General features: G+C 47.6%; 2 protein-coding genes and 1 pseudogene across 2 annotated transcripts; 1 reads left to right on the forward strand and 2 right to left on the reverse strand.

The window, feature by feature from the left end:
• Positions 1-922: 922 nt before the first annotated feature.
• Positions 923-4,530, reverse strand: ALDOC (aldolase, fructose-bisphosphate C). Its single transcript, XM_065898155.1, has 9 exons — positions 4,415-4,530; positions 3,238-3,359; positions 2,940-3,151; positions 2,772-2,826; positions 2,517-2,677; positions 2,313-2,396; positions 1,895-2,069; positions 1,555-1,754; positions 923-1,425 (listed from the first exon to the last, which is right to left on the reverse strand). Exons 2-9 carry the CDS (start codon positions 3,347-3,349, stop codon positions 1,330-1,332), a joined length of 1,095 nt encoding a protein of 364 aa, XP_065754227.1. The 5' UTR covers positions 3,350-3,359; positions 4,415-4,530; the 3' UTR covers positions 923-1,329.
• Positions 4,531-5,141: 611 nt separating this feature from the next.
• On the reverse strand, positions 5,142-26,120 carry SPAG5 (sperm associated antigen 5). The gene is made up of 24 exons (XM_065896783.1): positions 25,994-26,120; positions 25,609-25,734; positions 18,991-20,081; positions 18,727-18,901; positions 13,429-13,503; positions 13,088-13,180; positions 12,858-12,992; positions 12,526-12,645; positions 12,311-12,403; positions 12,095-12,208; positions 11,658-11,751; positions 11,352-11,499; positions 11,170-11,272; positions 10,848-10,981; positions 10,501-10,639; positions 7,580-7,691; positions 7,326-7,412; positions 6,950-7,070; positions 6,722-6,833; positions 6,260-6,340; positions 5,943-6,098; positions 5,788-5,862; positions 5,577-5,657; positions 5,142-5,338 (listed from the first exon to the last, which is right to left on the reverse strand). Exons 1-24 carry the CDS (start codon positions 26,042-26,044, stop codon positions 5,267-5,269), a joined length of 3,588 nt encoding a protein of 1,195 aa, XP_065752855.1. The 5' UTR covers positions 26,045-26,120; the 3' UTR covers positions 5,142-5,266.
• On the forward strand, positions 22,382-23,070 carry LOC136138343 (U2 small nuclear ribonucleoprotein A' pseudogene; annotated as a pseudogene).
• Positions 26,121-27,461: the final 1,341 nt, after the last annotated feature.

Consider the following 27,461-nt stretch of genomic DNA (forward strand, 5'->3'; position numbering starts at 1 on the left):
GATAGCAATAGTATCTACTTTTGTAGAATTGTTGTAGTAAATGAGTTAACAACTGTAAAGTGACTAGAATAGGGCCTGGCAGGAGACTGCTATGTAAGTTTGAGCTATTTTTATTAACACAAGATCAGGCCACAATCGGCCTACACACCCATATTGCAATAATTAGCTGGGCGGAGCATTGGTTGTGCACTTCACACAGAGCATGGCCTCCCCAGTTCACACAGAACACACAGCAGGTTCTCTCATCTTTTCATCTGCTCAGATAGACCCAGGTGCTCCACCTACAGCCCCACGTCCAAGCTAAGTGGTCAAAGTTCATTATGAGACTTCACCAGGTCTGCTCTTGCCCAGACCCTTAAATTGGTTCCCTCTGTGCCCCTATCTATCCCAACTGGGAGTGAGCAACAGCTCTCGGCCACCTGCTAGATAACCTGCTGTGTCGGGCATCGCTGAGCCCTGGGGATTTTCCCTGTTGGGCAACCCAGGTGCTCCTTCTGCAGTGGCTCCCCCTGGTGAAATGTGTCAAGCCTCATTAGGGCTTAACACAGCTGAGAGGTGAGAGACTCCTCCCATCGCCTCTTATCCCAGTTTGGGGCCATGTGCAAAAGCTGTGTTCAGAAGTAGCTTGAGTCCTGCCTCACTCCATCCTTCTGCACCTGCTGCCAAGTGCCTCTGAAGTGGCAGTTCCCGGAAGACTCACAGCCCTCCATACTGCCATGCTCCAGCCTCGGACATCAACAGCAAGAGCCTGAGCTGAGAATGGTGACTGGGTGTGCCCCTCCCCCGCCAAACTTAAAGCCCAGTAAAACTCAAAACCCACCCTCTCCACCTCCACAGTCGGAGAGGGCTCAGAGACAGTAGTCAGCAGAGATCAGAAACTGGGAGGTGGGAATTGGATGTGTAAAAAAGACAGACAAAGTAGCATGCTTTGCTACCATTTATTTGCTATGTGGTATGTACCCAAAGCATGAGTCAGCTCTGGTGCCCTACCCTCTGATCCCAGGAGAGAGGGTGGGCAAGGAGAGCCCAAGGAGAAGCAACCCTGTCATGGGGAAATTGTGGGGGCTGGCAGAGGCACGGGGGAGACCCAGGCATCCTGCTCTGACTTCTAGCAAGTTCTCCTGCCCTCAGTCATGAGGGGCTCCCTATCCTCCCATCCAATGGTCCCAGGTGCAACAATCGGAGAGGGGAGGGGAGGAGAAAAAAGGAAGATGACTCAGTGCTGGGTGGAGGCATCTCCACTCTTCATGGCTACTTGGCCCTGGCTGTAACTACAGGCAAAATTGGGTGCAGGTGGCCGGGCCGAGGGCTGTGGTATGGAGTGGGTACTCAGTAGGCATGGTTGGCAATGTAGAGGGATTGTGCTGCCGCTCCACCATCTTCTCCGCTGCCTTCATACTTGCCCTGGGCCGCAAGGCCATTCACCTGCAAAAGGAAGGGGGTAAGTAGGCTGACCCAGTCCACAGGTGCTGAACCCTTCCAGACTACAGCCTTTGGGTGCTGACCCTGCCTGGCTACACACCACCTCCCCACCCACCACCTCTAGCTCCCAACCTCGGCCCGCTTGATGAACTCCTCAGTGGCGGCTCCAGCATTATCCCGTTGCCCTCGCCAGGTGTTGAGTGCAGAGGCCTGCAGGGCACGCCCATAGGAGAAGGTGAGGGCCCAGGGCCGGGGAAGGGGGCATTGGTTGATAGCATTGAGGTTGAGAGATGCCTCCTCTTCACTCTGACCCCCAGACAGAAAGGTCACTCCTAGGGTGGAGAAGAGAAGACAAACTGATTGATCACTCCTTATTTTTCCAGGGTAAGGAACCCCTGGAGGCCGCAAGAACGGGGGAAGAACGTGAGAATGGGTCTTAGGGAAAGGAACAGGTTTGGAAGCAGGGTGGTACCTGGGACAGCTGGGGGCACAGTGCGGCGCAGGGCAGTGACAGTTGCCATGGCGATCTCCTCTGGGCTATACTTAATGGGACAGGCATGGCCAGGGGTCACCATGTTGGGCTTGAGCAGGGTCCCCTCCAGGTACACGTGATGGTCACTCAGGGCCTTGTACACCGCAGCCAGGACCTGGGGATCAGAGGAGGTTTACTAAGGTTCCGGGGCCCTGCCACTCACTACATTAGGTTCTCTGTCTAGGGCTGGGTGGGCATGACTGTGAGGGTGGGTACAGGTCAGACTCACAGGTACATTCTGGGAGCAAGTAAAAGAGTGCTTGAGGAAGGTGCCTGCATCTGAGCCAGGGACTGTGGGGAACAGGCTCCCTGTCAGGCTTTCTCTGTGGTATATGTCTGTGCCCAGGTGTGGACTCACCTTCTCTGTAACATACTGGCAACGTTTGAGGTCATGGTCTCCATCAGGCAGGATCTCAGGTTCCACAATGGGCACAATCCCATTCTGCAGGTAAGAGCAGAGTATCTTGAGATGGGCAGTCGGTAAGATGGAAGAAAGCCATGTAACCCTCTCGCCCCCAGGCACAGAGCACCCATCTGACCGCTGTCACACACACAGGCACACCTGCTGGCAGATGCTGGCATAGCGGGCCAGCACGTTGGCATTCTCCAGAACAGCAAGTGCTGAGGGCGTGCGTTCACTGATTTTCAGCACGCAGCGCCACTTGGCGAAGTCGGCGCCATCCTTCTTGTACTGGGCACAGCGTTCCGAGAGCCCATCCAGCCCTGCAGGCATAGTGCCAGCCTCATTACTCTGCTCCTCTTTGCCAGCAGCAACCACCCAACAACCCTGTGGTCCTGAAGCCCACCCCTCCTGTACCTTGAGTGGTGGTTTCTCCATCAGTTCCGGCTAGAGGCACTACACCCTTGTCAACCTGAAGGGGAAACACAGGCACAGAACTGAACCCAGGCAGGATTCTGCTTGCCACCCCTCACACCCACACACCTATTTCCATGCTCAGCCCCCATCCAGGGCCAGTGGCTGCACCTTGATGCCCACGACAATGCCCTTATCCTGGATGGTACGGACGAAGAGGACACCATTATCATCTTTCTGGTAGAGTGTCTCATGGAAGAATATGACACCTCCGATGCATTTCTTCACACGGTCATCGGCACTGAACAGGACCTGACGGTACAACCGGCGGTTCTCCTCTGTGTTCTCCACCCCAATTTGGCTCAGCCGCTTGGCCATGCTGCCTGGGGGCAAACAAAGTAGGGTGGGAAGGTCATCCCCAGGGCTCCCTGGATACTTCTTCCCCACCTGACCACAGGCCCCCACCTACCTACAGACTCATCTGCGGCCAGGATGCCTTTGCCTGGGGCCACAATCCGGAGGGCAATGTCGGACAACTCCTTTTTCTGCTCAGCAGAAAGGGCTGGGTACGAGTGGGGCATGGTGACAGTTCTGTGGAATGGAGACAAGGTATAAAAGCTGGACCCCACCCACTACCTCCTCTGCTTCCTCTCCTGTCCATATGGAGAGGAATGGCCTTTTCCTTCCACCCCAACAAGGAGGGGCTGGGAACAGGGCAGCAGCAGTCCTTGGCATGGGTCCTGGGCATTAAAATGGCACCAATCCCTCTGACAGCCAGCAGGCTCAGGGCCCCAATTCCCACATCTCCCTTTGTCCCTGCTGGGCACCCTTCCCAGCCCCAGGGTGGGGGTGGGGAGGTGAGCAGCCCCAAAGCTGCAGGTCTTCTTATGAAACTACTGCCCAAATAAAGATGCCAACCCTTTTTTCACTGAATTTGGCCCCTTCTTCAGGTGGGCGTAAGCACTGGCCTTTCCACCTTCCCTCTTCTCATCCTCAGCAGGGCCCTGAGGGAAAATGCACTTACTTCAGAGGCTTCAGAATGAGGCAAAATTACCCATCACCCCTCTTCCCTCAGCTTCTGGAGGAAAAGAGTGGGGGTAGGGAGGAGGAGTGGCACAAAACACGGCCACAGGCTTCCATAACCTCTTCTCCATTCCCTGAACCTAACTGCCTAGGCAGTCAGGAGAATGGGAGCAGAGGATCAGGGTTGAAAGGAATGAGGAGAGAGCCTGAGAGGAGAGAGAGGGAGACATGCAGGAGCAGCAGGGAGGAGACTTGTGAGGAGATGATGGTGAGACAGGTTAACTAGTGAAGGGAGAAGAACTGGAGAGGGAACTCAGCCTAGGAGAGGCAGCAGGCTGAGATTAAAAGGGTCTGGGTGAGAGAGGCTAACCCCAAGGAAAAATCCAGTAGGCAGAAGATTTAGGATTGGAAAAGCTGCGTAAGAGCTTAAGAGGAAGGAGTGGTGTGGGAGAAGCTGAGCAGTGGTGTGGGGTTTCCAGTGGACAGAAGGGAGAGAGAATGTAAGGAGAGAGCTGAGAAGGCACATCAAGGGGCCCCCAGGAGCAGGGTAAGGAAGGCAGAAAGAAGAGTCAGGGAGAGGAAGCGGAGATGCTGAGCAACTCCCGCTTCGCCCCGGGCCTCACCTGTGCGCGGCGAGTTAGCTGCGGCAGCCACAGGAGCAGCTCGGTTTCAGGTCCGCAGCAGCTGTGGCTCCAAGCCCGGCTCCTGTAAATGAGGCTGTGGCGACTGCAGAGCTACGTGACTCCCCCGGAGGGCGGGGCCAGCACCTCCCCGCCCTGGCCACGCCCTCTCCCAGGACTGGAGTCAGCGGCGAGGCCACGCCCACAGAGGCGGGGCGACGAGGTGGAGTGACTACTCTGCTGGGATCTCCGAGGTGTTTGCGCACTGTCCCCCTCCCACCAAGCGGGCCAGCCACCAAGGCCCCATGGGCACGAAATGGCCTCGCCTCATTTCTGCCACAATCGCCTTTACCATGTGCAGAGCACTGTGACCCTCCTTCACCTGGTCTGGTGAAGGAGGGTCACCTAAACAATCACAACAGTTGGGTTAGATGGGACACAGGCACCAACAGTGTGGGAGTCCAGGGCAGAGAGTAAGGAACTGAGTTTCTCTGTCCTCACCCCCTTATTCACCAGGGCTACAGGCAGTGAGCCAGGGAACAAGCAGTCCAGTTACCAGAGTATCTGGGGAGAAAAGGCGTCGGGGTGGTGGGGGGAGACGGGCTTTGGCTCTGGATGCAGTGGGAGGGGTGTGTGGAGGATGCCCAGGCAAGAGGGCCAAGCTGCCTCTCCCCTGACCTCATCCACCCACCTCCTACCCAAGAAATAAGATTCAGTGAGCCTGAAGAAATACATTAAATATACTTTATTTAAATAGCATTAAACAGAGCTGGATCTAAGCCAATTGGTCCTAGTGTTGGGGTAAGGGAGTACTGCAGGTAAAAAGGGGTGAAACAGAGTCCAGCTTTCAGTTTCTTAGCTCAGAAATTCCAGCAATCCCTGTAGCTCCTTGCAACCCCTCACGACCTCTGGGATGGACAGCAGAGTCTGGCAAGAGATACAGAAAAGGCAGCTCAGGGTCACAGGCCAAAGGCCCAAGGCTCCCAGCCCCAAGAAGCACCCACTGAGTTAGAGGGGGGGAAATGGAAGCCACAGAGAAGGCTGCAATAGTGAGTCAGGCCCAGCTCTCAGCAAAGGCTGGGAACCACAACTATACTCATCAGTACCCCCTGGGCCAGGCCTTATAACAAGTACCTTAGTTGCATCAACTCCCTCCCTCCTTTACCTCATAAATATGTTGAACAATGTCATCTAGTTTCTTTAACTCCTTGTCAGAGCGCCGCAGATTCTCTTCCAGGATGTTTCTCTAAAAAGCAAATAAGATGCATAAGCTCTATGCTTAAAAGAACAACATAGCTTGTGGGGAAAGATAAATATGGCAGGGCACTCGCTAGTGGTGACAGGAAATAGCCCTAGAATGACATGGAAATTCTTACGTGGCTCTGGAACTTGACCATGAGTTTTGCCTTCTCATCTTTCATCTCCAGGAACATCACCCTCAGCTTGTCCACCTACAGATATGTTCAGATCAGTAGGGGCACAGCCTAGGGTTCCCACCAGTTGCCCAGCTCTTCTGTTAACTCTGAGTCACCTCCTGGGAGAGCCACACTTTCTCCTGGATCCAGTTAGTGGCCATGGGCTGACTGTCGGGGTTCAGCTGGCCTGCCAGGGTCTCTTGGAGCACCTTAGTCTCTGTCTCCGCACGACGAAGTGAACGGGTGAGCTGGGTCACTTCCTCTCTAAGCCTCTGGGGATGAGAATGGAGAGGTATCTAGTAGCCCTCAAAGGTCCTCTCTGTCCTCATCCCATGTGGTGAGCAAGGGTAGACCAGGGGACCCAGTTCCCACATTTGGGACCCTGGCTACCAGTGACGTAGAAGGCAGAGGCTGGGCATCATGAGGAACGTACTATGAGCTCACCACTCTTGTCTATCTGCTCTAGGATCTTCTCGTTCTGCTGCTGTACCACTTCCTGGAGCTCCTTTTCATTCTGTGAGGAAAAGGGAGGTAAGAAGGCAGTGGGAGAGCTGGCTTCTTTGCAGCCCTTGCCAGGAGATAGGATTTTGTGCCTGACCATGCTCGGCCCAGGTGATACCAATTGATAACACTCCAGTTCTTCCTCTAGGGCTACGTCAGGCCAGGCACATTTCCCTGTTGGGAGAGTTCTCCTGGAGTTCTAGGTCAGCCTGGAAGATGGGTCAGTCTATAGCTGGTTCCCAAACATGTGAATTGTCTGACCCCAGGAAGGGCAAAACTAGGGCAATGGTTGGAAAATCTCCACCACCCAGATTCCTGGAGAGACAACAGCTCCCAGTGGGCCCTCACAGTTGCCCCAGTTCTTCATCGCTTCACTTCCAGGCCCCTCCTCCACCTTGTAGCGCAAGCACAAGGCCTGGTTCAGCTTCTCTATGTCCGCTTCCTTTGCCTTCTGGGCTTCCTGATGCTGTTCTTCCTGGGCCTGCAGCTGAGCCTGCAGATCACATCTAGGGGAGGGAAGAATTCAGCATTATTCCGGTCCCCCCAGGGGCTGCCTGGGCCCTTAACATAAGGGGCTGCTCACCTGACCTGCCCCCTCTCACCAGGACTGCACTCCACTCACATCTTTCGCTGCAGAGTCCTGACAGCCTCTTCTTTAGACTCCTGCAGCAGGGAACACAGGCTCTGAAGCTCCAGAGTCATAGTACTCATTTCTGCCAGGCTATTCTCGATGCCTGGGGTTTCTGAAAGACAAAGTACTAGATAGAGGTAGAGCCCTTTAGCTCTGGAAGGAAGGAGTGTGTAGCTATCACTTCCACAACTCTTATCCATGTTCCCCACCCACAGGATCTGAATAACACTACCGATCCCAAAAGGCAGAAATGAAATGAGCCCAAGTAAAATTGAGGTTTTTAGAGCAAAGCACTTCTCACTGCTTTAGTCTTTATCATCACTACCAGATCTAGAAATGAGGCAGGATCCCTGGAGCCCATCCTAACCTGTAGGCTGATGGGAAACCGTTGATGCTACTCTGGTGAAAGCACTCTTGTCACTTCCAAGCAAGGGCACAGGAGCTGATTCTGGCTCTAAAACAAAATGCAACCATGGTAGAGGGCCCCTCTGGTGACCCAGTCAAGGGTCGGCCATCACGGGAGCCAGGGAGAGACAGGGTCTGTTGGCGGCATCTTCAACAGCTGAAGATATCAGGAGCAGCGCCACAACTTTCCCACCCCTAAATTCCAGGGCCTTTAACCTTCATCTGTCACTGCTGTCAGGGTGCTTCCCAAAAAGGTGCTGTCACTGGGCAGAGGGTGTTCCTGGGAAGGAGCACAGGCTGTGCTTATCGGGAGGGTCTCTGGTTCAGCCTAAGGGCAAAGGAAAAAAAAACGTCAGCTGCTTTTCAGGGATAGTGGGTTCCCTGAACTTCCAGGTATTCACTGGCCATCTCCTCAGGATGCTGTTCTATATGCCACCTCTCTTCTCTATCTTCAACTTCTCCATTAGCTCCTTTCCCTGAACTTAATTCTCTCTCACTAGAACAACAATTTAAAAAAAAAACAAAAACCCTTCTTCTTACTTTAAGTATGCTTTTAGCTACTGCCTTTTCTTTTCCCTTCCATTAAAAAAAAAAAAAAAAAGAAAAAGAAAAGCCTACATTTCTTGCCTAAAATTCTCACCATGTATGGACTCCCTAGCCCACTACACTCAGGCTTCTGCCCCACCATGCCACAAAAATTGTCATTATTTGGTACACCAATGGCATCGGACACCTTTCAGGTCTTATTTTACCTGACCTATGTGATAACCAATGACCATGTTCTTTTAGAAACTTCATTTTCTTCACTTGTGTGACATGACTCTCTCTCCTTCACAGGTAGGACTCATACCTTTCTGGCTATCTCTTCTCTCTATCCACAGGTCTTTCTTTAACTGTGGGCTCCTTTTGGTTCATCCTTGACCCTCTTTACATTCCCCAGGTGGCCTCACCTCAGGAGCTCCACAAAAACATCCACTTCTACATGGATGACCCTTCAATCTGTCTCTCTCAACTGGACCTTCTCCCAATCTCCAGGCCCAAAGGCTCAACTACCTGTGAAAAATCTACCAGATTGCTCCACAGTTCATCTGAAATTTAGTATGTATAAAGCTGAGCTAACCATTTTTCCTGTCCCACCCCACCAAAAATTTATTCCTCCATCTGTATTTAAGATCCTAGAGCAGGGGAGCAGCAAATTACAGCCTGTGGTTCAAATCTGGCCTGCCACCTGTTTTTGTAAATAAAGTTTTATTGGAACACTGCCACATCCATTTATTTATATACTCTCTATGCCTGCTGTTGAGCTACAAAGGCAGAGTTGAGTAGTTGAGACAAAGACCATGTGGCTTGCAAAGCGGAAAATATTTATCATATTGCACGTTACAGGAAAAGTCTGCCAATCCCAGTTCTAGAGTGTCACCATCTTTCCAGCAATCTAGAGATCATCATTCACTCTTCCACCGTACTCCTATATCAACCTGGTCACCACGTTCTGTTACTTTTTTTTTTTAGACTTTTTTGATGTGGACCAGTTTTAAAGTCTTTTTTATTGAATTTGTTACAATATTGCTTCTGTTTTGTTTTGGTTTTTTGGCCGCGAGGCATGTGGGATCTTAGCTCCCCAACCAGGGATCAAACCCGCACCGCCTGCATTAGAAGGAGAAGTCTTAACCACTGGACTGCCAGGGAAGTCCCCATTCTGTTACTTTTACTTCCTAAATATGTATTGAATTCATCCCCTCCTCCATATCCCTTTAGTTCAAGCCTTCAAAAATCTGGCCTCCTGCCTAGCTCTCCAGTCTTTTCTCCTTATCATCCTTGCCCCACATAGCTCCTATAATCCAATCATAAAGAGCTACCTCCCAGTTCCCAAACTCACCACATTCCACATGAGCAGGGCCTTGGCCTTGTTCACCTGTAGTCCCAGCACCTAACCCAGGTCTTGTCACAAGGTAGACACTACAAAAAGTACCCATAGTGCCTCTATGACTTTCATACTATTCCCTCTGCCTGGTGAGCCTTCCTATATACCCAACCCTGCCCTACAAACTTCTAACCTCAAGACTCTGACCGAGAGTCACCTGCTCTGAGAAGACATCTTAACTCTCAAAGGTAAAACTGATGCTCCTTTCTCTGTGGTCATCCAGGCAACCCTCTATCATAATCGCAAGCCAAGATGACAAGTTTACATCTGTCTGTCTTCCCTGCAAGACTGGATTCCTGTGCTTGGCACACACTGGGGAATGGGGTCAGATCATAAGCAATTCGATTTCAGGATTCTGGCTGTGTCTTTAACTGTTGAATAAGCTAACTAACGCTGCATTCTAAAAAATATCCATTTATTGTTCAGTGTGCACTGTGGGGAAGCCAAAGAAGCAAGGCTAAATTTCTGCTTTCTTTAAATACAGTCTAGTTGAAGAGACCAAACATCCAAGGAAAATTAATACAAGTGCAAAAGGAGAGTAAGTTCATGAGGAATATAGCAGGAGATCACTGAGTCCACTGATGTTTGGGAACATTTCAAAGAAGAAGGTGAACCAGGGAGGATTTTAATAGGAAGGAAAAGGTATTTCCAGTTTGAAGACAGAAGAGAACGGACGTGGTAACAGCACGCATCTGGGTGCAAATGGGGATGAGACGTGTGTGTAGTACGTAGGCAGTCTATGGGAGTAAAGGGTTCATAACAGGGAGGTAGGAGACAGAAGAAGAAAAGTTTGAGTGATAGGTTGAAGATATCCTGTAGGCAACTGAAAATCACCGAAGGTCACAGAGATGGAACGAGAGCAGAATTTTAGGAAGACCATTCTATACAATAAGGATACAAGTGGAAAAACTTTCAGTAAACTAGGATTAGAGGGGAACTTCCTCAACTGGATAAAGAATATCTACAAAAAGCCTACAGTTAACATCATACTTAAAGGTGAGAAACTCAAAGCTTTCCCTTTAAGATCAGGTACGAGGCAAGGGTGTCCCCTCTCACCATTCCTTTTCAACACTATAGGGGAAGTTCTAGCTAACACAGTAAGACAAGAAAAGGAAATAAAAGGCATACAGTTCGGAAAGGAAGAAATAAAACCGTCTTTATTCGAAGATATTGATACAATTGTAAGGGAAGAGAAGAAAACCCCGGACCCTACCTTCTCCTTCAGTTTTGTCTGTAGGAAGAGGGTCAGGCTATGGAGTTGCTCAGTCAGCACCCTTAGCTCTTGGGAATACTGGCGTGTCTTCTCCAGGTCTTGCTGCTGTTTCTCTGCCATGGTGCTGGCCAGTTTAGCCCTGAAATAAGGAAGGAACAGAGAAGACAGCCAAACACCAGGTGACCTTCCCTGAACACTTCTCCAAATCCCCACACAGAACTGCGTTCAAACAGGGGAAACAAGAGGCTCTCAGACCCTGTCACAATTCCCTTCTTGGAGACTTTAGCTTCTAGAAGCAGTCCTGAGATAAACACTAACAGGGAAGCACAGAAAGGTAGAGGTCTTACTTCAGGTTCTCCATGGTGTCCTTCAGGTCCTCACACTGCAGGCTGCGCTCCCGGAGTACTTCCAGGGTGGTTTTCAATTGACACTCAACCTGGCCCAGCTCCAGGTGAGCAACCTGATTCTCTTGTTCTGCAAACTGGGGAGACAGGAGCAGGAAGGAAGGCAAGGAGAAAGGAAGGGAGGGGGCAAAATGCATCTAAGTGGGAAATTTTAGAGTCCTGGGAACAGAGGCTTTTTCCAGTCCAGAGTCTCAAACCTCACCTCAATACCATCAGGGAAGAGTCACACTCCTGCAGCTCCCCTGCCCCAAGCCATCTTCCTTACCTCCAGGGTCTCCTTTAGGTCCTGCACCTCCTTGGCCAGGACCGCCTGTTGTTGCTGCAGCTCTGCCTGCATATGTTTTAATGCCATCTCTTCCTTTTGCCATCTGCCAGAGACCTTATGTTAGATCCCATTGGTCCCACATCCTGGATGCCTACTGCCACAATAACCTGAGAGGAACTCACTGAGCAGCCTTCTCCTCACTGCTCTGGGTAAGCTGGCAGAGCAACTGATCCTTCATGGCCAGGTCCTGGGTACAACGGGCATGCTGACTCTGTAGCTCTTTTAGCTGACTCTCCATGCTAGCCAGAATCTGCAGCTGAGCCCGGAGATCTAGACCAAAATTATCCTCATGACACCATGTGGTCACCAGGCCCAAACGCCCCCACACTTCTGCTCTAAGACAAGTGCCCTAGAGCACTTTCTTACGCTACTGCCACACCCCAAGCCTCAGCAGGGTACAACTGCTGTACGCATGCACACACGCACACCTGTTGCCAGACGACTGTTTTCCAACTCCAGTTGTTGTAGTTGGCTTTTGCAGTCCTCTAAATGGGAAGAGACTTGTTCCAGCTCCCTGGAAACCTAGGAGAAAAAGAGTTTTCTTCCCACAGCTCCTCCTGAATCAAGAGTCCCAAGACTTAGTCCAGTTTCTCTTTCTGGACAGGACAATAAACCACATTGTTCCCGGGCAAAAACGCTGCAGCAAATAAGTCTGATCCTCAGGAAAAAGCAGAAACGGGAGGAAAGTTGCTGAAGAAGGTGCTGAAGGCCATCTTGTAGCAAAGGGACTGGCTGGTCTCCAAACCCACAGATGGAAGGAAGACAGGTCCCAGGGAAGAGGCTAATGACACCACTCATCAGAAAGGCCTTCTGTAGAGAAGGAGGAGGAAACCAGGCCTAAGCAGTCCCCACTCCTGGTTTGTACCTGCTGCTTTTCCGCAATTGCAGCATCACGTTCCTGCAGGGTCTGCCGGCTCTTGGCTGTAAACTTCTCTGTGAGTTGTTGAAACCGGCTCAGCAGAGCTGTCCATGTTACATACTACCAGGGGAAGCAAGCAGGTCAGAAGAGCACCCTTGAGACAAGACTCCTAACAGGGCTGGCGGTAAGCAAAGGAGCAGTATAATGGCCCCAAATACTCACATCCAGTTGCATGGATATCCAGTCCTGCTGCAAGGCTGAAGTCAGACTTGCTGTCTGCTGAGCCAACCCTTCTTGCTCAGTATGAAGCCCTACCTACATGAGAAGGATTGTCAATGGAGGGGACCCTTTCCCTCTGGATACAGGGAAGTAGGGGTACATGACCATCCTCCCAGTGTGTCAGTATGGATCCCAGGAAAGAATATGCCTTCAACTACCAGTTGGGTCTGGGTTTCCTTCAAAAGGCCTCTGAATTCCCCCATGGATGCCAGGTCCTGTTCCAGCTGGCTGATGCGCTGGCTGGCGTGTGCACAGAAAACCTCTAGCACTGTCTCTGCCTGTTTAGAGAAGAGGTTGAGAGGACATTGTGGGCAGGGGAAGGATATAGCACAAAAAGCCATAACTATCCATCACACCAGCAGTTTAGTTCATTATTCCCCAGGGCAAGCAGTTCTCAGGCCACCCATCTGTGTCTCAAGTCAATTTATGTTCCTGCAGGAACCTTAGGAAGAGACCTCCTACATCCAGGAACAAAAGCCTGACACCTTACCGCATCTTTGCCTCTGAGGGCCATTTCCTCCCTGTGCTTTGCCTCCTCCCTCTCCGCTTTGAGGCTCTGGAGCCTTGCCCTCAGTTTCTTCAACACATCAAAACAGCGGGACACCGAGGTTTCTGTACGCCAAGACTATAAGATAAGAATCATATACTGTGTCCGGTTTCTTAATTTGGCTGAATTTCAGTCCCACCAAAGGCCTCTGCCTCCATCTGCATGCTGCTTACCTCCTGACTTAAAGCAGTTTTATCTTCATCTAAGTGCAGCAGAGATAGTTGAAGCAAGGATATCAGCTCTTTAGAGACCAGCACCCATGACTGCTATAGAGGGAGAGATGGTTAGGCTAGTTCAAATAAAGTCATTAAGCAGGAAGTAAGCTGGGACACAGAGGAGGAAGCCACCAACCCCAATTTCACACTCCCAATAAGGAAGAGATGTTCTTAACACAGGGAAACCTCCCTTCACTACCATGGCTGAGTACCATCCATCATCTGCTAACTGCTCAGGAGTCACCATTCTTGATCTTCACAGGAGACCCAGCAACGGTGTCAGGTCAATCAACACTTACCATGACGTTCCTGGCCTGCCGCAGAGCCTGTCCAACCTCCTGGCTCTCCTGAAGATGCTGAGGTTTCTTACTCATCTAGTTGGAGAAACAGAGTTGCCCCTCTTGCATAGGCAACATGCACCACCAGCAGCTCTTTCCCCCTCCCACCGAGATACAGGAACCTTTCCCATTAAAATCAGGAGCAAGGCTCACAGCTTGATGAAGCCAAGTGAGAAAAAATCCAGAGGTAGGTAAAAAAATTACTTTTTAAAATAACTTTTTTTTCTGATTATGTGTTTACTGTAAAATTTTGGAAATAGGAAAGTGAATAAAATGGAAAAAGAATCATTATCAATTTCACCCCTAGAGCAGTGATGCTCAACCAACAGTACAGCACCCACCCCAAGAGATTTCAATATACCTCTACACCAGATTTCCTTGCTATAGGGATTTGCTGTAACTGATGAGTATGTTACCTCCCTCAGGTGTCAGGGGGAGAAAAAAGTTGTAGACTACTGATTTACAAAGAAATAACTATATTTAGGGCTTCCCTGGTGGTGCAGTGGTTGGGAGTCCGCCTGCCGATGCAGGGGATGTGGGTTCGTGCCCCGGTCTGGGAGGATCCCATGTGCCGCGGGGCGGCTGGGCTCGTGGGCCATGGCCGCTGGGCCTGCGTGTCCAGAGCCTGTGCTCCGCGGTGGGAGAGGCCACAACAGTGAGAGGCCCGCGTACCGAAAAAAAAAAAAAAAAAAAAAAGAAATAACTATATTTAATAAATTCTAAGATGATTGCCTTTTTACAATTGTTTTCTATATTGGCACACTGCGCAGCATGTGGGATCTTTGTTCCCCAACCAGGGATCAAACCCGTGCCCCCTGCATTGGAAGCACAGAGTTTGAACCACTGAACCACCAGGGAGGTCCCTGTCTTTTTACATTTTAACACCACTGACATTGGTATGCATTCAATATTGATAGTATCTTAGATTTGATGAAAGACAGTAATGCTTAAGACAAACCACAATTGTGAACATATAAATAAATGTGGGGTCCTGCTTTTCTTACTTAATTTTATTAGACTCATGTTATTTAGCCCTGAGTTTACATTTAGTCTCCTCACTGAGAGCCTGAGACTGGGATGTGTGCTTTAGGGAGACCTATCAAAGTGGAGCATCACTCATTTTTAACCTCTGCTGACATTTTACCTCACCTCAAAGCCTCTTAGAGGTTATATGAACTCTGAACTCTTTTCTTCTTTTTTTCTTCTTTTTATTTATTTATTTATGTTTATCTCTAGGTATCTTTTTTTTGGCTAGGCCATGGGGCTTGTGGGGTCTTATTTATTTATTTATTTTTGGCTACGTTTGGTCTTCGTTGCTGTGCGTGAGCTTTCTTTAGTTGCAGCAAGTGGGAGCTACTCTTCGTTGTGGTGCACAGGCTTCTCATTGCAGTGGAGCACTGGCTCTAGGTGTGTGGGCTTCAGTAGTTGTGGCTCGCAGGCTCTAGAGCGCAGGCTCAGTACTTGTGGCGCACAGGCTTGGCTGCTCCACGGCATGTGGGATCTTCCCAGACCAGGGATCGAACCCATGCTCCCTGCATTGGCAGGCAGATTCTGAATTCCTTTCTTTAAAAACCATGAACATTAAACTTATTAAACTATTAAAAACTCTTGGCAGTCCAGTGGTTAGGACTCTACACTTCCACTGCAGGGGGCAATGGTTTGATCCCTGGTAGGGGAACTAAGATCCTGCATGCCACACTGCGCGGCTGGAAAAAAAAAAAAAAAACTCTTCATAAATATACTTTTAAATAACTAAGATATCCCATCTTATGGATGTACCATTATTTTTCATTTTTTTTAAGTTATCATCTTTATGCAGAATTTTTTTTTCCCCTTAGGATTTAACCCTAGAAGTGGGGTTACTGGATCAAAAAGTTTGAACTGCTTTGAGCAGTTGAAATTGCCTTCAAAAACGGCAGAACCCGTTTAAAGGCATAATGTTCAAACAAGAGAAAAAAATTTTAAATGTAATATTAAATATAACTGTTTTAACGCATAAAAAAAAGATTGAACCAATTTATGCCCTACTGACGACAGGACAATGCTTACCACTATTATCTATTTTATTCTTTGCTATTTTGTCAGAAGAAAATAGCATCTCATGTTGCAATTTGCATTTCTCTGATTACCAGTAATGGTAACCTTCTCAAATATTTATTTACTACTCATTTTAATTTTCTTAATCTCTAATGGTCTATTCATTATCTTGGGGCAGACGAAAATCTTAGTGTGCTATGTGGAGTAGATAAGTATGATTTCAAAGGCAGCAGAGCCGGAAAGAAACTTTGAAGTTCTGAGAGAAAAGTGGGGAACCTTCATTACTGCTGCAAGGCAGCCATCGTCTAGGAAAAAGCCTAGTGCTGGAGCAGCAGTGCTGAGTCACGATGCTGCAGCAGCCTGGATATAAGGAGGCAGATCTCTTGGAGTTCATCGCTCCCCTCCCCAGCAAAGCAGACATTGTTCCCGACTGCATCATGCAGTAAGGCACAGAGTTACCCCTGGAGCCCTGGAACAGGGCACACATACTGCTTAGGGCTGGCCAGTCAGGCAGGTGATGAGATTAGCGTGAATGAGGCAGCCAAGCGGCAAGGACATGGCACTGTGATGGGGAATGGCTGAAGGCACTGTAATTTCCTCTCTTTGGTTCTGCTCCAGTGGTCTCTAAAAGGATTTGGCAAGCTTCAAGGAAAGAGGGTACAAGGCCAACTCAGGGATGGGGAACAAGGTCAAGGACAAGAGGAAAGGATACAAAAATAAAAAAATACAGGAATGATGAGCCTATGGCTTCCAGGATTTTGACAAAAAGTCAAGTCATTATTTTGAGAATATTTTCAACCCAAAGGAGGTCTTTGGAGTTTTAGAGACCATCAAGTATTTTTTTGGCCGCGCTGCGCGGCTTGTGGGATCTTAGTTCCCCGACCAGGGATTGAACCCCGGCCCTCAGCAGTGAGAGTGCAGAGTCCCAACCACTGGACCGCCAGGGAATTCCTGAGACCATCTCTTCTTAGCAGCAGCCACCTATTACCTCAACAGGCACAACACTAAGGGACCTCAATTCCTTCCCTGACACATTCCCTTACTTCCTCAGCCTGTGCTGTCACAGCAAGACTCCTCTAGAACAATGGTCTTTAAACTGTTTTCCTCTCATATCTCCTACAGTAATTTTGAAAGCTGGAGTACTCTTATGTTTAAATCGTTACAAAGGCTGTAATTTCCACCACCTTATGAACATTGACAGTTTGAAATAAAACTGTTACATCACTCTTGAATATACCCAATGGTATAAATGTTACATACACCATAATGATTTTTTTTAACGTCTTTATCGGAGTATAATTGCTTTATAATGGTGTGTTTGTTTCTGCTTTATAAACCATAATGATTTAATACCTATTTGATACCTTTAGAAAATACACAAAGGGGACTTCCCTGGTGGCACAGTGGTTAAGAATCCACCTGCCAATGCAGGGGACACGGGTTCGAGCCCTGGTCCAGGAAGATCTCACATGCTGCGGAGCAACTAAGCCCATGTGCCACAACTACTGAGCGTGTGCTCTACAGCCCGTGAGCCACAACTACTGAGCCCACGTGCCACGAGTACTGAAGCCCACACGCCTAGAGCCCGTGCTCCACAACAAGAGAAGCGCACCGCAACAAAGAGTAGCCCCCACTCACTGGAACTAGAGGAAGCCCGTTGCACAGCAACGAAGACCCAACGCAGCCAAAAATAAATTAATTAATTAATTTTTAAAATATACACGAAGTTCTTCTTTAACAGAAATTTTATATCATCCCTTTTTCTCCTTGAACCTCTATTTTTACTCCTCTCAGAATTTTATCCTAATAAAACATACTTTTACACTTTAAACTCTATTAGTATCTCTGCAATGACAACAAAAGTTCATCTAAATTTAAATAAATTAAAAAAAATTTTTAATTCCTCTGACCATAAGATTTTTAATTAATTTATTTATTTATTTATTTTTGGCTGCGTTGGGTCTTTGTTGCTGTGCGCGGACTTTCTCTAGTTGTGGCAAACGGGAGCTACTCTTCGTCGCGGTGCATAGGCTCCTCATTGCAGTGGCTTCTCTTGTTGCGGAGCACGGGCTCTAGGCATGCGGGCTTCAGTAGTTGTGGCTCGTGGGCTCTAGAGCACAGTCTCAGTAGTTGTGACACACGGGCTTAGTTGCTCCGTCGCATGTGGGATCTTTCCAGACCAGGGATCAAACCCGTGTCCCCTGCATTGGCAGGCGGATTCTTAACTACTGCGCCACCAGGGACGTCCCACATAAGATTTTAAGTGAGAAGACTCTCTTTTGGATGGAGAAATATTTTCATCAGTTGTATACTAATCACTGTAATAATATAATTTTTAATTAAAATCATAAACATCTCCAGTAAAATTTTACTGGAGATCCATCTACTAACGAAATAGATGGAGCATCCCTCCCCTTATTAGTCCATGTGTCTGTGATTACTATAATTCCTACAATAAGACGTAGTTCAGCAAGAATTTTATGCCTATTTTCCATTCTTACAGATACAAGATTTATGTGAGGGAATTCCATGGCGGTCGTGTGGTTAGGACTCTGCACTCTCACTGACAAAGGCCTGGGTTCGATCCCTGGTCGGGGAAATGAAATCCCACAAGCCATGGGGTGCAGCCAAAAAAAAAGATTTCTGTGACAAAATTTCTTCACATAAATAATGGGAATAAGTAGGAATGAAAGAAGGGAAGAAGGGCATGTCACCCAATTCTAGGAGCTCCTTTGGAGATACATGCCAAAAATCTCACAGTGAATTTCCATCCACTGACGTAACTGAAGTCTTCCTTCAATTTTGTTGAAAGCAAACAAAAATGACATGTTACATAATCATTGCAGTCATTTGCCTTCTCAGCACGTACACAAATATTTTCTATTGTCCTTTGAATGCTGCCTCTTGACAATGTAAGATTCAGGACATGTAGTAAATATGCTCTTCTTTATAGTAAAGTTAGTAAATTGGGCAAGGGTAATTGAGAATGGGGAAGTAGGAAAGAAAACAAATTAGTAAAGAGTGCATTTGGAAGATGAAGATCTACAAACCGATTCCTTTAAAACTTTCCTTGCTTGCATTCCCTTGGAAGGTCTTGATGTACCCCAGGGGTATAGTGAGTACCAACAGCTCTAAGGTATTTTCCAGATCCTCAGCTTTTATACATATTCTAAGGAAGAGGTCCCACTGGGATCCTCCACACTTTGGGAAGAACCTTCTTACCCCACTGGAAAAGGTGTCAGTCTGTGTGCTGCTGTCCTGAACTTCTGGGTGAGGGCCAGTCAGCTGGCTCTTCCAGTCCTGCAGCTGGCGGGAGAGTACCTCCAGAATGACAAGAGAGTTCAGCAGGTTATCTTCCAGGTCATGTCGAGATAAGGCAGTCAGATCTGGAGGACGGCTGCAGTAGGAAGAGAAGAACATGAGGAGAAGAGAGGGAAAGGGATGGGAGTGGCAGGTCCAGGAGCACAAAGATACAGGGATACTTACCCCCATAGAAGGTGCTCTGTCTCAGAAGTACTGTCCTTGGTGCCCACCAGGCCTGTCTGGGATGTGTTTGTACTCCTTTCCTGCTGTGCTGGGGGAGTAAACCAAGTCCCCACCGAGCAAGTAGAGAAAGGGGTAGTGCCAATCGCAGCATCCCGAAACACAGAGGGAAGAGATAAGCTCTGGCGGAGATTTTCCAGCATGACGGAGGTATTTACACCTTTTTCCAGCCAGGCCAGGGGAGACATCCAAGGCCCCATATCAGAGATGGGAATGCTCCCAGCATCTTCTACTGCTGGCCCTGGAGCTGCCTGGGATTCCATTCCTCCTGGATTTGGGGTCAGGCCTGTGGATGGAATATCGTCCCTATTTGAGACAAGTGCTTGATCTCCCAATTCAGCCTCCTCAGGGAATGTGGTAAACCTCATTTCTCTCTCCTCTGTAGTTCTGTGCTCTAAAATTTCCTCCCCTGGGTCCACAAGACTGACAGGGAAGTCTGCTGCTAAGACAGTTGAAGGGGAAAGCCAGAGCGGGGAGGAAGGCAACAAGGCATTACTTTCAGAAGGGACTAGGTCCTCAGGCACAGCCTCAGTCCTACTGTCCTTCAGGCTTTCCCTGGAGCAGTGTAGCTGTTGCTCAGAACAGGAATTTTGTGGGTACTCCCACAGATGAGATGGAGGATTCTGAAATGTAGGTTTCTCAGGCATAGCAGGAACAATTTCCGAAAAGTTGTCTTCCATGCAGGGGGCCACCCCCTTTCTCAGCAGATCTTCTGTCCTCAAAGTCTCATCTAGAGAGAAGCTGTTTGTCTCTGCCATGGTATCTAGATGGGCCTCGAGTGTAACGTTTTGCTGCTGCCCCCCTGGAGAAGGTACAACGACCATGGTTTTAACCACATTGTTGCCCAGTGGGTCTACTGCTTCCTCAGATGTTCTGGGAGTAGAATTGGTTTGGGGAATCAGATTTAGGGGCTGCTCATCTGATTCATGTTGACAAGCTTCTAGACATGTTGAGGGATGGCTGAACTGTTCTGAAGGGAAGTCTGTCTCCTTAGCATTGACAAGATCCAGTGGAGATGAGCTGTTGCTGCCTTCCTGCCAAAGGAAACAAAAGTAGTTGACTAATACAGTCAGTTCTGGTTCCCAATATACAGTTATGGGTGCAGGATACTGTCTGAACTCAAAACAGGAAAGAGTTCTCATTACCTTTACTTAGGTAAGACCTTGGCTAAGCCTTGCTACTTACTACAGAGACCCAGTAGAAAAGCTGGGAAGCCATTCTGGGTCCTTCCAAGTGAACCAGGTTACAGTATAAACAAGGCTAAGATAATCTATCCATGTCATGGGAAGATGGTAGCTTGAAAGTGACCCCACTCTTCTCCAATCCTAAATCCAACCCACTTCTAGGGTAGGAGGGATCCCTGGCTCAAGTTCTACAGTGGGTATAAGATTTTAGTCCTTTTGGAACAGATGAGAAATTGGGGACTAGAGTGAGAGAGCACTTGGCCCACAGAGATCCATGTACCGTAGGAAGAAAGGGCAACATCAACCTGTGCCGGTGACCTAGTCTCCTTGACCGCAAGAGCTGAGGGTATCCTGGACACATGGGTTGAAGCCATTCAATCCTTGGGATTTGAAGAGCTCTAGCCTTTGTAGCAAAGGAGAATGAAGAGCAGAAAGACTCTTCCTGGTGCCCTGAAAAGGGATTGACAACCTCCCAATTGCTGGTTCATAGGGATGGAGACCACTGCACTTTCTACCATTTGCAGGGCTGCTGGTCCTGAGACTCAATGAACAAAAAAAGGACAATATGAATGTACTTACGTGGATCCAGTAGCCAGAGAAAGGACAAACCCTAAGATAGTTAAGAAAGGTAGGCCCTACCAAAATACAGCTGACGGAAGAAACAGATAACAATTTGCACCAAAAAATATATGCATACATAAGAAGATCTGAGTACAACTCACACACACAAAGACTTTCTGGAAATAATAAATATTACTTTTAAACAAAAAATTTTAGTAATATGCATTGAAAGAGGATGATCAGAGTTAAGACAAGAATTACTGGCCTGGACAATCAAGTGGAAGACATATCTTAAAGACAAAAATACAAAGAAAGGTAAATCTGAGGGAAAAGCTAAGAGAACTGGAAGATAAATCCAGCAAACCTAACATGTGAATAGAAGAAGTTCAAGGAGAAAAGAGAACACGTACAGGTGGGGCACTGATTAACAAGTATTAGAAGAAAATTTCTCTAAGGTAAAGAAAGATCTGAGTTTGCATATTAAAATGGCTCACCAAGTTCCAAGCAGGACTGACAAAAAATGATAAAATTTCTAAACTACCAGAACAACAAAACTATTTTAGAAGCTTTAGATTATAAAGACCAATTATTTACAAAAAAAAAAAAAAGAATTAGACTTACGTGAAATTTCTCATTTACAGCAGTGGATGAAACTTTAAAACATAAAGTTGAGCTAAAACTTCTGATATTCTAGCAATGTCCTTGGGTATAGGTTACAACGATGTGTGTTTTATACAAATTTGTTAGGCTCAATGTTTTATGTACTTTCATGTATTTTATTTCAAATTTTCAAGTTTTCTTTCAAAGTGCTAAAGGAGGGACTTCCCTGGTGGCACAGTGGTTAAGAATCCACCTGCCAATGCAAGGGACATGGGTTCGATCCCTGAGCCAGGAAGATCCCACGTGCCATGGAGCAACTAAGCCTGTGTGCCACAACTACTAAGCCTGCGCTCTAGAGCCCATGAGCCACAACTACTGAGCCTGCGCGCCACAACTACTGAAGCCTGTGTGCCTAGAGCCCACGCTCCGCAACAAGAGAAGCCACTGCAATGAGAAGCCCGCGCATCACAACCAAGAGTAGCCCCCTCTCGTCACAACTAGAGAAAGCCAGCATGCAGCAACGAAGACCCAACGCAGCCAAAGATAAAAAATAAATAAATTTATAACAAAACAAAACAAAACAAAAACAAAGTGCTAAAGGAAAAGTAGAAAATAAAGGGGATGGCAAGGAGATATCAGGCAAAAACAAACAAATAGAGTAGAGGCAGCAGTACTAGTATCAGACAAGGTAGAATGTAAAGTTATGGCACTATTACGATAAAAGACAAAATTAAAGATATATGATATAAAACAATATAAATCAGTCGGCACTACATAGCCCAGAAGCTAAATATATAAACCAAAGGCTTTTAGAAATGTAAAAATGACCTTAAAGTTTTTGCTGTGTTTATCAAGTTCCTATTTATTCCTTTAAAAAGTCACTTAAGGAGAAGATGATTGCAAATCATATATCTGATAAGGGGTTAATATCCAGAACAGATAAAGAATTCCTACAGGAGCGGGCGGCGCGGCAGGCGGGAGGCGGCAGGATGGTGAAAATGACCGCGGAGCTGATAGAGCAGGCAGCACAGTACACCAATGCCATGCGGGACCGCGAGCTGGACCTGCGGGCCGTATAGGTGAGGGACTTGATCAGGCTCTGCTCTGTCTGACAGAACTCATTCTCACCAACAACAGTCTTGTGGAATTGGGTGATCTGGACCCTTTGTCATCTCTCAAATCATTGACTTATCTAAGTATTCTAAGAAATCCTGTAACAAATAAGAAGCATTACAGACTATATGTGATTTATAAAGTTCCACAAGTCAGAGTACTGGATTTCCAGAAGGTGAAACTAAAAGAGCGTCAGGAAGCAGAGAAAATGTTCAAGGGCAAACGGGGTGCACAACTTGCAAAGGACATTGCCAGGAGAAGCAAAACTTTCAACCCAGGTGCTGGTTTGCCAACTGACAAAAAGAAAGGTGGGCCATCTCCAGGGGATGTGGAAGCAATCAAGAATGCTATAGCAAACGCGTCAACTTTGGCTGAAGTGGAGCAGCTGAAGGGCTTGCTTCAGTCCGGTCAGATACCTGGCAGAGAACGCAGATCAGGCCCCACTGATGATGGTGAAGAGGAGATGGAAGAAGACACAGTGACAAATGGGTCCCGAGCAGGGCGGCCTCTAAGGATCTCAGGACATACAATAGTCCACTTCAGACACGTCCTGCTTTTTGAATAGCCTTGTTTGTGTCAGCAAAGTAGAGTTCATAGGCATTGTTGAAATGCTTAAGACTGCTGGTAATTTTGTAATAAAAATTTTGAAATCTAAATGCCAGTTTTCTATCAACAATGCAAATAAAGGATACTCTGTGCTGCGGATTGCACATCATTGGGGTGTATGTGCGCTGAGGCCTGGATGTGTGGGAGTTGGAAATGCAGGGCGGATCTTGTGGGTAGGCTTCCCAGTCCTCATGAAATGATTAGGTTTTTAAATTCATAATAAAACTTATGATTAAAAAAAAATTCCTACAACTCAACAACAACAACAACAAAAATAATTAAATTAAAAAATGGGCAAAGGGACTTCCCTGGTGGCACGGTGGTTAAGAATCTGCCTGCCAGTGCAGGGGACATGGTTCGAGCCCTGGTCTGGGAAGATTCCACATGCTGCAGAGCAACTAAGCCCGTGCGCCACGACTATTGAGCCTGCACTCTAGAGCCCGCAAGCCACAACTACTGAGCCCGCGTGCCACAACTACTGAAGCCCGCACGCCTAGAGCCTGTGCTCTGCAACAAGAGAAGCCACCACAATGAGAAGCCTGCACACCACAACGAAGAATAGCCCCTGCTCGCCTCAACTAGAGAAAGCCCACATACGACAACGAAGACCCACAGCAGCCAAAATTAATTAATTAATTAATTTTAAAATAAAACCTCCCAGAAAACAAAAGTCCAGGACCAGATTATTTCACAGGTTGAATTTACCAAAATTCAAAGAAGATTTAATACCCATTTGTCTCAAGCTCTTCCGAAAAATTAAAGAAAGAGAAGGAAATACTTCCTAACTCATTTTACAAGGCCAAAATTATGTTGATACCAAAACCAGACAAGGACAACACAGAACTCAACAGATCTGGCAGACTAAAAAAAGTGCAAGGACAGAGTAATTAACTATCTGTTGTTGGATATAATAGAATGTGACATCCTTTGAATAGTAAATATGCTTTTATTCATATGTTCATGGAACACTCAGAAAAATTCATTCTATACTTGGCTACAAAGACAACAGATTACAGTCTGATCATAATGCAAGAAAATAAATTTAAAAGGTGACACAAAATGGCTTTTAAGCACTTGGAAATTAAGAACCCCTCTTAGATAACCCCTGGATTAAAGGTAAAAATCAAAAGAAAATTACAAACTAGCTAAAAAGCATGACAAATGATGACTATTTATAATATACACTTAGAAAATGATGAAAAAGAGTTAACCACCCAATAGAAAAGTGAGCAAATAATATAAATAAGCATTACACAAAAGAGCAAACCCAAATAACCATTTCACATGTAAGAGATACACTCACTAGTAGTCAGGAAAATGCAAATTAAAGTAACAATAAGATACCACATCAGACTGGCTAAAATTTTAAAGATCTCTAACAACTACTACAAGAGGTGATGTGGGGAAATGGATATCGTCATACAATGCTGGAGAGAATATGAATTGTAATAGCTATTTTAGATAGCAATCTGACAAAATTTAAAATTAAAAATATCTTTCTTTCAAGCCAATAATCCTACTCCTGAAAATGTATCTCATTGAAATAAAGGTATCAGTACAAAGATATTTACATTAGCATTGTTTGCATTAGCAAAAAAAGTGGAAAGATAAATGACCATTTATGACTAAATTATGATTGATGCATACCACAGGATCTTATGAATTAGCTCTACACTAGTTGACATGGAGGGATTTAAACCACATTGTTAAATGAGAAAAGCAACAGGCAGAGAAATGTATACAGTCAATCCTCATTATTTGAACTGAAAAGCATTTTCTACATAGCTATGTCTCTCAAGACCTTTCACAAAAGTACAGCTCAGTGAGGGCAGTTCTACAAGGAGCTAGTTTAAACTCCGGTGGTTCAGGGGTGTAACTTGATCCCAGGGGAGTTTTGACTACCTCTGGGAATGGATGGACATTGCCTCATTCTTAAAACTGACTGACTTCTCCGTAAGTGAGTCCCTATTAAGAAGGAGACCACTCGGGGCTTCCTTGGTGGCGCAGTGGTTGAGAGTCCGACTGCCAATGTAGGGGACGCGGGTTCGTGCCCCGGTCTGGGAAGATCCCACATGCTGTGGAGCGGCTGGGCCCGTGAGCCATGGCTGCTGAGCCTGCGCGTCCGGAGCCCGTGCTCCGCAACGGGACAGGCCACAGCAGTGATGAGGCCCGCGTACCACAAAAAAAAAAAAAAAGAAAAAAAAAGAGGGAGACCACTAACCAAAATGATAGTATTTCTGAGACGTTTGGTAAAGACTGAACGGGGGAGGTGGTGATAAAAAAAACTAACAGCTAAATAGAGGTGCGGGTTCTCAGTGGACTTCCTTTAGCGACCCTAGGGTACCTCTCTGTTGGCCTGAATAGCTGTAAATGGATGTCACCGAAGAAGGAAACTTCATTATCGTTATTAATTACGTTCCAACCCTGGCCCTCTGTTCCTCTGAGCTCTCCGCCTCGGCAAAGAGCCCAGTCGAGAGGCTGGCCAGGCGAATCTCACCTGCAGTCCTAGCTTGCACGGTGATGAGGTGGACGAGTAGGCTATCGGGGGCCCTGTTCCCGAGTTGGTGAGGGCACCAGGCTGCAGGATAAGTTCTCGGAGAGGCGTTCTCATAGCTGTTTTTCCCTAAAACAGAAGAGAGAATGTGAGAAAGCCTGGGCTCTGCCAGCCTTCCCTAAGAAGCTCCCCTCCCTCCCTAAGAAGCTCACGAGCAATAACAAGAGTAGGCTCCAACCCCAGTCCTCTGAACATCAGGACCAGCATTAGACGACACATGCACCCGTCCCCAGGCTCGACCCTGCTTTCCACGACGCCCGGGACTGCCAGCGACCCCGACCCAAAACCCCGGCCCAGCTCTCTCTCTCCATGAGGGCCTCCCGCTCACCGGTTGGGGCGAAGGCGACACGCTAAGACTCAGTTTTTTCACCCGCCACATCTTCAAAACAACACAGGGTGATCACCTCCTAGACGCAAGAGGCGACGCCATGCTCACCCGCCGTCTTTATTTGAACCTGCTCCGCGCTTTCCGATTGGCTGCGAAGTCTCAGTGCGTCAGGTGGGCGCGTCCGCTCCGGGTTCGAGCCCGGCGGGCTGGGGCGGGGCCTGTATTGGACCCGCCCCGCCCGGCCCCCTGTGCGCGCGCGCTCTGCGAACCGATCCCCAACCTTCGACGCCGGCGGTAACCGGGACGCGCTCCACCCCGAAAGCCAGCCTTTCGGCCTCACCTCCGAGAGGGTGACCGGGAAGTTGGACAGTTGAGGAGTCCATCCCTCCTGCTTCGAGTAGGCCAGTCTCACACCCTGTCGGAAAAGCTGTCCCCGTGGCCTGGCCTTAGGAAATTTCTCCTCGGGTTTCCCTCAGCTATCTCAGCCTTGACCCGCAGGAGCCGGTCGGGAGTATAGAAGGGAAGGTGAGTGGAGCGTTTTTTACGTAGGCTGCTCGGTCCGCTCATAGGTCCTGCGTCCGTGATGGCCTGAGACGTGGTTCTCAGCCTGCGCTGTCATTTAGCCTCTTCAGAATTTCTGGGGTTTTCTTGGGACTTAACTCAGGGTCTGCAACAAGTTTACTGGAACAATAATAGCTCACAAGTATTGAACATTTATTAGGCACCTGGCATTCTTCCAAATGCCTTTTATATCTTAACTCCTTTAATCCCCAAAAGGGCATATGAAGTAGGCACCGTAAATATCCCCGTTTTACAGACGTAGGAACCGAGTCACAGATAATGTCTTTTGCCTAATGCCCACAGGTAGTAAAATGGCAGAGTCAAGATTGCCACCCACACTACCGACTACTGTATTCTCCTCTCGCTTGAAACCCCTCTGTGTGGGAAATTAGCTACTGGAGGTGGGATTGATTTTTGGAAACAGCCTAAAGTTAAGTATTCAGAGTTACGGTTTTTTTATATATATAATTTTTAAAAACTTTATTTATTTTATTTTTGGCTGCCTTGGGTCTCTTGCTGTGTGCGGGCTTTTCTCTAGTTGAGGTGAGCGGGGGCTACTCTTCGTTGCGGCTCACGGGCTTCTTATTGGGTGGCCTCTCTTGTTGCAGAGCACGGGCTCTAGGTGCACAGGCTTCAGTAGTTGTGGCACTCAGGCTCAGCAGTTGTGGCTCGTGGGCTCTAGAGCGCAGGCTCAGTAGTTGTGGCATATGGGCTTAATTGCTCCACGGCATATGGGATCTTCCCGGACCAGGGCTCAAACCCATGTCCCCTGCACTGGCAGGTGGATTCTCAACCACTGCGCCACGAGGGAAGTCCCCAGAGTTAGTTTATGATGAAGTATGTTCCTTTGAACGCTCACGGCACCTTATTTACACTCTTAAGTCATAATGAATTTGGAAAAGGCAAT

The sequence above is a fragment of the Phocoena phocoena genome, chromosome 19, assembly GCF_963924675.1.
Source record: "Phocoena phocoena chromosome 19, mPhoPho1.1, whole genome shotgun sequence".
In the NCBI taxonomy this organism is placed as follows: domain Eukaryota; kingdom Metazoa; phylum Chordata; class Mammalia; order Artiodactyla; family Phocoenidae; genus Phocoena; species Phocoena phocoena.

Excerpts from the sequence above, each read along its gene's own strand:
- ALDOC (XM_065898155.1), bottom strand. The coding sequence starts at position 3,349 with ATGCCCCACTCGTACCCAGCCCTTTCTGCTGAGCAGAAAAAGGAGTTG. Across the intron at positions 2,678-2,771 it reads TGGAGAAACCACCACTCAAG|GGCTGGATGGGCTCTCGGAA; the intron begins GTACAGGAGGGG and ends CTATGCCTGCAG. Across the intron at positions 2,070-2,312 it reads GCCAGTATGTTACAGAGAAG|GTCCTGGCTGCGGTGTACAA; the intron begins GTGAGTCCACAC and ends TCTGATCCCCAG.
- SPAG5 (XM_065896783.1), bottom strand. The coding sequence starts at position 26,044 with ATGTGGCGGGTGAAAAAACTGAGTCTTAGCGTGTCGCCTTCGCCCCAA. Across the intron at positions 10,982-11,169 it reads ACCTAAAGGAGACCCTGGAG|TTTGCAGAACAAGAGAATCA; the intron begins GTAAGGAAGATG and ends CTGTCTCCCCAG. Across the intron at positions 5,658-5,787 it reads TGGTCAAGTTCCAGAGCCAC|AGAAACATCCTGGAAGAGAA; the intron begins GTAAGAATTTCC and ends TTTGCTTTTTAG.